Source organism: Girardinichthys multiradiatus, chromosome Y (assembly GCF_021462225.1).
Source record: "Girardinichthys multiradiatus isolate DD_20200921_A chromosome Y, DD_fGirMul_XY1, whole genome shotgun sequence".
NCBI lineage: Eukaryota > Metazoa > Chordata > Actinopteri > Cyprinodontiformes > Goodeidae > Girardinichthys > Girardinichthys multiradiatus.
The window spans coordinates 17,431,026-17,441,058 of record NC_061818.1 but is presented as its reverse complement, the minus strand read 5'-3'; the positions used below and the strand labels follow the sequence as shown (position 1 = coordinate 17,441,058).

Here is a 10,033-nt window from a genome sequence, read left to right as displayed (position 1 = left end):
ATTTAAAAACTCCATAAATACAATGAATTTATTCAATAGATGTTTTAATACTCCCCAGTAACATTCAGATAACATAATAACCAATTATTTATTTATGACATTCTCTTGAGGTTCATTTGACTTTTTTATTGAAATGCGGTGGAACCTGAAACAGTCACAGGACATCACACTAAATATATAAAAACATTTTTTCGATGGAAAAGGAAGCAACATAAAGTTACCAAGAGTTATAAAATACATTAGGCAATAAAAATGCATTTTGAGTAATTGTTTTGTTGATTTTAAGACTGGGGTCTAAACTGACCTCAAATACCATGAATAGTAACAGAAAGCTCACACTCAGCATTAACTCTTCCTGGATGAGCATGTAGAGACAGTGGACAGTCACTGGCGTTAACTTTGCAGCAATCCCTCCTACTGAGCATGCATGTAGCAACAGTGGAGAGGAAAAACTCCCTTTTAACAGGAAGAAACCTCCAGCAGAACCAGGCTCAGTGTGAGCAGCCATCTGCAACGACCGACTGGGGGTTTGAGAGAAGAAGAGTAAAAATTTGATGGCAGTAGTAGTTCCTTTAGTGGCTTCATGTAGGACAGAAACACAGCTAAACAGATAAAGTGAGCCAGTTTTCAAGTCTATAGGATGACATACAGCATGCTGCAGTAAAAGCTCAGCCAGTGGCTATAGAATTAAACACTGGAAGACAGGGCCAAGTGAAGGAGAACATGAAGTTAGAAGGACAGATCTGTCAATCCTCAACTAACAGCTGAGGTTTGGTTCGAGGCACAATGCTACGTCAGTGGGTCAGAGATATAGGGACATTTGTGCACTTACATACATGTGGCACAGTTACATATAATCTGAGCTGCATCAACCTGACTGTGTCCAGGGATTAAGATTAACAGGGATTAAGAATTAGGAATCAACGTCATGCAGATATCAGAATGCGGACCTTGGTGATATCCAGCGATGCTGAGCTCTGTGGTGCATGTTTTGTCTGTCTGAAGAGAGGACACAGCAGGTTATCTGGGATGGCCTATTCCGCCTTTAACGATATCAGAATTTTTGTTTCACTTTTCTATAAATTGAAAAACATTTATCACATGCAGAGCATTTTCACACACTGAGCACAGATTAAGTCCAGTCGGTCTAATCCTTCTGGTATCTAAACTGGGGATTTAATACTTTTCCTAAAAAGAGAAAATAGCAAAGAGAATAAATCAGTTTTAACATATATTAAATGTTTTACCATTAGATGCATTGAAGCTGCATATTAGTGGATTTTTAGTCCTTACAAGATGCAGCTTCTACATCACTTTTACCCAAATAATCACTTGTTTAATTGTTGAACCAAATACTTCTTTAATATTTTTTTCCTTTAATCACATTATTAGAACGATTGTTACTATGATTACTTTGCTCAGTTTTCAACTTGTTTGTTTATCATCACAAATATAGACCCAAAACATATATAATTATGTCAAAACTGACCATCAACTCAATAATTGAGCTTTTGCCAGCTGAAAATAATCTGACAGGTCAAAATATGCTTCACACAGCAGTAATGAGGAGTATTCTCTGAGTTGTTCTAATTTGAAGTTTTAACATCGACAAAGTAAGAAAATCAGATTAGACTTCTCAATAGATCAGCAAGGTTTAAGATCTGGTCTACTGTCCCACCTCCAGGATGGAAGCCACACTGCCCCTTAATCCAAGTAGCTGGTTGGCTGGACCCTCCTTTCTAACACCGTTTCTTCCCAAGGAAATTGCAAAGTTTGATCAACAAGTTTCATTTGTGAAGGAGCGCTACAGGTCATTGTTAGGAAGTATGGGGTACCTAAATAAAATCTATCAGGTCTATGTATCCCAATGCAAAAGCTGTGTCTGTAATCTCAGAACCATATCAAGTTTAGTCAGACTGGGGTTTGGACTTTAGCCGGCCAGCCCTTGTCACCGATCCCATTCATAGTGTTCATGGTCACTAGGGGAGTAGTCGTGAGCATGAGGGTCTCCAGTTTTGGGAACCTCAGGGATTCATCTTGTCTTATTTATTACTATCATGCTTATTGCAGATGGAGGGTTTCTGTTGCTGTCTTCTTGCTATGACTCTCAGCATCTACTGTAGTGGTCCAAAGCTGAGTGCAAAGCAGCTAGGATGAAGATCAGAAGTCAGAGGCTTGATGTACTCCTTCCTCCTGGTTGGAGGCCAGTCTCTGTCTAATAGAGTTCAATTGAGGAGTTCAAGTATCTTGGTGTTTTGTTCATAATTGATGGCAGGAGGGAACAGGACATGGATGGATGGATTGGAGTCTCGCCTGCAGTAATCCAGCCAATGCTGGAGAACTAAAGAACTAAACCAAAAAGCAGAGCTCTTGATTTACCATTTTGTTTATATGGAACATCACAGAAAGAACCAGATCCCAGATACAAGCGGTTGAAATGAGGTTCCTCTGTTGGGTGGCTGGGCTCTGCCTTAGAGGTGAGGAAGCCTGTCATTCTGGAAAAGCTCAGAGAAGAGCTGGTGCTCCTCCACATTGAAAGGAATCAGTTGAGGTGGTTCCAACATCTGATAAGGATCCCTCCTGGTTGCCCCCCACTGGAAGGAGACCTTGGGACAGAGCCAGAACTCAGTGGAGGGACAATTCATCCCTTTTACCCTCGGAAGGCCTTGGATCCCCCAGAATGAGCATGAGAGCGTCACTTGGGAGAAGGATGTCTGAGTTTCCCTTCTGGACCTGATTTCCCCTCTACCTGATCTTGAATGAAGTGAAGACAGTTTGGGTGAACTTGTTGTATTCATCCATGTGTTTGAATTCTATACAGTTTAAGACATCAGGTGGTAGTGAAACTAATTCTGTTGAGCTGCTCTTATTTTCTATTGTTTATTAGTCCCATAGCTCAGACATGGTCCGTCCCAATTTTTTCAAAAAGCTGCTTTGGAAACGGCTGACGTAAAGCCCTAGACAGTTGGTTGACAACAGGAACAGGACGTTTAGGCTAGTCAGTGACTCTGACATGGCCTGTTAAAAAATACCTTGATCATGACCCCTGATCTGATACTTGAGATCATATTAGGACCTTCTCAGTTGTGACATTTTACTTCTAAATTCTACATCAGTCAGATGTAACTAATAGTTCTGGGTGACACATACAATATTTTTGTCATTAAAAACACGCGTGAGAACCACTTTCTTTATGGCTCTTTATGTCTCTGCTGAAATATTCAATATCCTACACAGACAATCAAGTTCCAGGTTTTTCAAGCCCTTAAATGTCAACTTTGTGAGTTTCTTACAAAGTATTAAAGATTAAAAAAATCTTCATGCTTAACGTCGCACTGTACTTTCATAAAACCTCTTCTTAGTAATCCTCTAGAAGCTGTTTATCGCCTTACCCCAGTAAGATAAAACTGCTGCATTCCATCTCAGAGTCATAGATTTTAAAAAAGAAATTTTCTTTTCTGTGCAGGGTCAGCTTGTGTATGACTTTATCACAAAATATCTCAAACAATATTCTAAAAATTGGTCCAATATGCAGACATGGTGCTTTGGAAAGGTATTCATAATTAAATTTTTTCACATTATGTCACAGTAAAACCGCAAACTTTAGTTTATTTCATTCATAATATTAGGTGTTGACCAACAGAAATTGGTGTATAATTGTGAAGAAGAAAGAAAAGTACACATGGTTTTCATTATTTTATTCCAAAATCTAAAAAAAATTTGTTGTGTATTTGTATTCAACCCCCTCTACTCTGATACCCCTAAATAAAATTTGGTGCAACCATCTACCCTCAGAAGTCACTTACAGGGGTTGGACAATGAAACTGAAACACCTGGTTTTAGACCACAATAATTTATTAGTATGGTGTAGGGCCTCCTTTTGCGGCCAATACAGCGTCAATTTGTCTTAGGAATGACATATACAAGTCCTGCACAGTGGTCAGAGGGATTTTAAGCCATTCTTCTTGCAGGATAGTGGCCAGGTCACTACGTGATACTGGTGGAGGAAAATGTTTCCTGACTCGCTCCTCCAAAACACCCCAAAGTGGCTCAATAATATTTAGATCTGGTGACTGTGCAGGCCATGGCAGATGTTCAACTTCACTTTCATGTTCATCAAACCAATCTTTCCCCAGTCTTGCTGTGTGTATTGGTGCATTGTCATCCTGATACACGGCACCGCCTTCAGGATACAATGTTTGAACCATTGGATGCACATGGTCCTCAAGAATGGTTCGGTAGTCCTTGGCAGTGACGCGCCCATCTAGCACAAGTATTGGGCTAAGGGAATGCCATGATATGGCAGCCCAAACCATCACTGATCCACCCCCATGCTTCACTCTGGGCATGCAACAGTCTGGGTGGTACGCTTCTTTGGGGCTTCTCCACACCGTAACTCTCCTGGATGTGGGGAAAACAGTAAAGGTGGACTCATCAGAGAACAATACATGTTTCACATTGTCCACAGCCCAAGATTTGCGCTCCTTGCACCATTGAAAACGACGTTTGGCATTGGCATGAGTGACCAAAGGTTTGGCTGTAGCAGCCCGGCCGTGTATATTGACCCTGTGGAGCTCCCGACGGACAGTTCTGGTGGAAACAGGAGAGTTGAGGTGCACATTTAATTCAGCCATGATTTGGGCAGCTGCGATTTTATGTTTTTTGGATACAATCCGGGTTAGCACCCAAACATTCTTTTCAGACAGCTTCCTCTTGCGTCCACAGTTAATCCTGTTGGATGTGGTTCGTCCTTCTTGGTGGTATGCTGACATTACCCTGGATACCGTGCCTCTTGATACATCACAAAGACTTGCTGTCTTGGTCACAGATGCGCCAGCAAGACGTGCACCAACAATTAGTCCTCTTTTGAACTCTGGTATGTCACCCATAATGTTGTGTGCATTTAAATATTTTGAGCAAAACTGTGCTCTTAACCTGCTAATTGAACCTTCACACTCTGCTCATACTGGTGCAATGTGCAATCAATGAAGACTGGCTACCAGGCTGGTCCAATTTAGCCATGAAACCTCCCACACTAAAATGACAGGTGTTTCAGTTTCATTGTCCAACCCCTGTATATCGCACATATAGACTGCATTTGATTTAATCTCAGCATAAATTCAGACGTCCAGTAAAGGCCTCAGAGGTTTTTCAGACAGGTCAGGGAGGAAGTTGTAGAGAAGTTTAAAGCAGGTTTAGGTTACGCAATAAAATTCAGATTTTTCTTCCAAGAGGAAAGAGTTTGGCACAAATGTAAACCTACCAAGATGTGTCCCTAACTAACAGGCTGGGCAAGAAGATCATTAATCCGAGAAGCATCCAAGAGGTTTGTGGTAACTCTGGAGGAGCTGCAGAGATCCGCAGCTATTTGTAGAAAGGAGGAAGATAAAAGTTATTGTTGAAAGAACAAGGCATGGACAGGGAATTTTAATGGAGCTAAACCCCTGGAAATACTGGAGGAAAACCCGTGAAAAGCTGCTAAACACTTGAGACTGTGGCAATGGTTTCAGTTTCCAACAGGACGATGATCCTAAACATACGTCCAAAGCTGAATTAGTTTAGATAAAAGTATTTCCACGTGTTGCAATAGTCCAGTCAAAGTGCAGACTTAAATCGTTTTGAGAATTTGTGGCAAGACTCAAAAATTGCTGCTCACAGATATGCTCAGTCTAGTCTGTCTGTGTCAAAGCCTCAGTCTGTCCGATCCTAATATTTAGTTTTTTAAATTTTTGATGAATTAGATCATATTTTCTTTTCTTTTATGTTAAATTAAATTGCCTTTTGTTTGATTCGTAACATAGATGAACTATGTTTTCTTTTGTTGCCAAAGGGGGAAACTGGAAGTTGCATTTCAGAACGGCAGAAGGGTGGGGCAGCATCAGCGGAACCCGGATGCAGATGCTGACCGACGGAGAGCAGGAAGCCGGAGAGAATGAAGAGGAGAGAAGTCTGAGAGAGAAGGAGCCGGTGGAGGTAGCAGCAGACTGCAGCAGAGCAGGCGGGGATATCCCGACCGTGAAGAGCAGCTCTTGTGGATTCTGGCTGTTTTCAGGAGCCTCTCTTTAGCAAAAAGCCGGTTTGGTTTAGTTGTTTGTGCAGCATCCGCGCCGGCTGAGGGAGGAGATGTAGTAAGATGATGAGAACAACCGTCCAAGGGAGGTAGGAAGGAAAGAGGGAGGGAGCACGGGGAGTCGCCAGTTAAGGATGCTTGTTGTTTCTAGAAACAAGATGAACCATCGGACCGAGCTCTGATCCTCCTTCTCTACCAGCACCGGCACAGGGAGCGCAGCCCTCCCCGCTGCAGCTGTCTCGACCGGGGGGCGCATTTCGCTTGTCTGCCTTGGCCTTCCCGGAGGCAGTTTTTTCTTTTTTTTACACTCACCCTCCTCTTCCTCTGTTTCCTGATGCAGGGCGAGGGAGGGGGTGAGCCAAAGTGTGCACCGGATATTGGAAAACCCATTCTTCTTGCTTATGCCTTTGCGAAAGCAGATTATAATCTGGACAACAACAGACAGGCAGATTCTGAGCAGACTAGGCCCGGGGCTTGACAGGTGCAGGGAAATGTGTGATGTTAGGAGGACACTGTTAACATTTTTGGACGGCGGCAGCAACAGCGAAGACGGGGGTCCCATCGATCCTCGGGATGGATCCAATCAGGCGGTTCTGACTTGGCTTATTTGAGACTGTACTCTTAAGAGAAATCAATCAGAGGCAAAAGTATCCTTCCTTTCCAGCTCATGTATGAGATCCTTTTCTGCTCCACTTTGGCCAACTATAAGCTATATGCACACGTCATCTTTTCCCACCTTTCCATGTGGATGATGCTGCATTCCGAGCGGTGCTGAAAGGGAACTGATTCTGGATCTGACTGCATGACAAGTTGAAGGGAGTAGCCTGCAGGGCCCTGGCTTCGGATCACGACCAGTTTAGTCATTTTTCTCTACCGCCTGTGATGCGCGTTGTGGCGGTCTTGCTCTGTCTTATTTCGCGGGATAAAGTCGACTTTCGGCAAGAATGAGCAGCAAAGAGATCACAGTGGGCCAGTCCAGCCAGTACGTGGGGCCTTACCGGCTGGAGAAGACCCTCGGGAAGGGACAGACAGGTTGGGCCTCTTTTAATTCACTTGCAAGCCTTTAAAATAAGTAAGATCAGGGCCGGTGCAATGCTGTGTGAGGCCCTGAGAAGATATTTATTTATGGGTCCACATGTATGTACTTATGCTCAGACTGAGACAAAGTTTGTTGCTTTGCACACATGCAAAGAAAAGCAGAATTTCACTGCCAATTTTCCAATCTCTGGTTTTTGAAAAGCTTTGACCTGCCAATACCAATTTTAATTTCTCTTTAAGATTAATACTAAATAGTGATGCACCGATAAAGCTGTACCTGGCCAATAACAGTTCTCGATTTTCAGGTCTTCTGATTCCAGTTTTGACAAACATTTTTGAAGACTATAACACATAAAATGGTGAAAAAACTATGCTTTTGGTTCCTTGGTAGCGGTAGTACTTTTAAATCCACCAGAAAACTAGGAAATTACAGGATTATCGCCATTTATGTATCAAGGCAAAAGTCCCTAACCTTTACCTGATTTTTGCTAAACTAGAGAAAGTTTCCTAAAATAAAGATATTAGTTAATGCGGTAACAGACCTAAAATGGTGGAAGTTTTAGTTTAGATGTGTTTAAATGAACAGGAAAATAAACCTGGTTTTGCAGTATTTTATCTGCCGATCACCGATCAGAAACGGTCAAGGGAAAATTATCTCTAATTATGAAAACCATACTAATTTAGTGTTAACTTTTAGATATTTTGAACATCGTAGAATACTGATTAGCACAGCTAGCATAACTAAAAGTAAAACTGCTTTCTTTGTGTTTTCATTGAGAACATAGATCCTTACCTTTCACTAAGATTTCCAGACGTCAGCTAACAATTTTCAAATCTTCCATGGCCCATGACAGACAGAGGTTAAAAGCTTTGGAAAGGATTAAAAGAGCAACAGAGCAATTTTGCTACAGTATGTTCAACCTGCCTGTTATCTGCTCTCTCTCTTGGTATGTTGAAGAGACTCGTTTTTTTTAAATAGCTATCTTCATCTCTGCAATTCTGCCGACTTCATTTTTTAACACCTCACTGATACTGAAAATAACTTTTGAGACTTCCAGCAGTAATGACTTCCACACGAAGAGTGTTGTTGTCAACACAACCTGGTGGCACTTATACATGATTGCTGATCAAAAAAGAGATCACTATGCCTGCAGTCTTACTCTAGCTCAGATACAAGTAGCTGAAATTAATAAATTGGCAGTATAATATGATTGTTAATATTACTTTGTACATTTTGAGGCGCTTTAGTGTTATATTCACAACTGGTGCATTCGTAAACCTGCCCTGTGTAAATTCCACCATTATACCTCAGGCTGGCTCTGAGGAAGATTTCAGGCTGTTACTCCCAACTTTGTGTAACATTTTAGAGCTCATTATTCTCTCAAGCCTTCGTGTTTTAAATGCCTCCTACAGAGTTCCCAAAGAGATTTGTCTTCATCGCATTTTGGGTGTAAGAAGTCATAGACGTCTCCCTAAATGAGTGGCCTTTATTTGAGCAGAGTTTGTGACATTGTCAGAAAAAGGTTATGAATTATTAATGACTTTTGCTTCCTTCCTGTTTTCACTCGACACTTTGTCCCACCCTCTCTGTCTGCCTCTCAGGCCTGGTAAAGCTGGGTGTCCACTGTATAACAGGGCAGAAGGTGGCCATAAAGATTGTGAACAGAGAGAAACTCTCAGAATCAGTTCTGATGAAGGTATGGTACTATTTATTTTTCTGTTTTTCACTGAAATATTCATATGTGTCAGTCTGCATGTACAGGTCCTTCTCAAAAAATTAGCATATTGTGATAAAGTTCATTATTTTCCATAATGTCATGATGAAAATTTAACATTCATATATTTTAGATTCATTGCACACTAACTGAAATATTTCAGGTCTTTTATTGTCTTAATACGGATGATTTTGGCATACAGCTCATGAAAACCCCAAATTCCTATCTCACAAAATTAGCATATCATTAAAAGGGTCTCTAAATGAGCTATGAACCTAATCATCTGAATCAACGAGTTAACTCTAAACACCTGCAAAAGACTCCTGAGGCCTTTAAAACTCCCAGCCTGGTTCATCACTCAAAACCCCAATTATGGGTAAGACTGCCGACCTGACTGCTGTCCAGAAGGCCACTATTGACACCCTCAAGCAAGAGGGTAAGACACAGAAAGAAATTTCTGAACGAATAGGCTGTTCTCAGAGTGCTGTATCAAGTCACCTCAGTGGGAAGTCTGTGGGAAGGAAAAAGTGTGGCAGAAAACGCTGCACAACGAGAAGAGGTGACCGGACCCTGAGGAAGATTGTGGAGAAGGGTCGATTCCAGACCTTGGGGGACCTGCGGAAGCAGTGGACTGAGTCTGGAGTAGAAACATCCAGAGCCACCGTGCACAGGCGTATGCAGGAAATGGGCTACAGGTGCCGCATTCCCCAGACCTGGGCTACAGAGAAGCAGCACTGGACTGTTGCTCAGTGGTCCAAAGTACTTTTTTCGGATGAAAGCAAATTCTGCATGTCATTCGGAAATCAAGGTGCCAGAGTCTGGAGGAAGACTGGGGAGAAGGAAATGCCAAAATGCCAGAAGTCCAGTGTCAAGTACCCACAGTCAGTGATGGTCTGGGGTGCCGTGTCAGCTGCTGGTGTTGGTCCACTGTGTTTTATCAAGGGCAGGGTCAATGCAGCTAGCTATCAGGAGATTTTGGAGCACTTCATGCTTCCATCTGCTGAAAAGCTTTATGGAGATGAAGATTTCATTTTTCAGCACGACCCGGCGCCTGCTCACAGTGCCAAAACCACTGGTAAATGGTTTACAGACCATGGTATCACTGAGCTCAATTGGCCTGCCAACTCTCCTGACCTGAACCCCATAGAGAATCTGTGGGATATTGTGAAGAGAACGTTGAGAGACTCAAGACCCAACACTCTGGATGAGC

General features: G+C 42.2%; 1 protein-coding gene across 4 annotated transcripts in view; it reads left to right on the top strand.

Moving 5' to 3' along the window:
- The first annotated feature begins 5,848 nt into the window (after nucleotides 1-5,848).
- LOC124864408 (serine/threonine-protein kinase BRSK2-like) overlaps nucleotides 5,849-10,033 on the top strand; it is a 57,430-nt gene continuing 53,245 nt past the window's right edge. Inside the window, exons 1-2 of one of the 4 annotated variants that reach the window (XM_047359188.1) lie at nucleotides 5,849-7,102; nucleotides 8,711-8,805. In XM_047359188.1, coding sequence (XP_047215144.1) covers nucleotides 7,015-7,102; nucleotides 8,711-8,805 — 183 coding nt within the window. In that variant the 5' untranslated portion in view covers nucleotides 5,849-7,014. The remainder of the gene's footprint in view (nucleotides 7,103-8,710; nucleotides 8,806-10,033) is intronic. The other 3 variants (XM_047359187.1, XM_047359189.1, XM_047359190.1) reach the window with 3 other exon arrangements.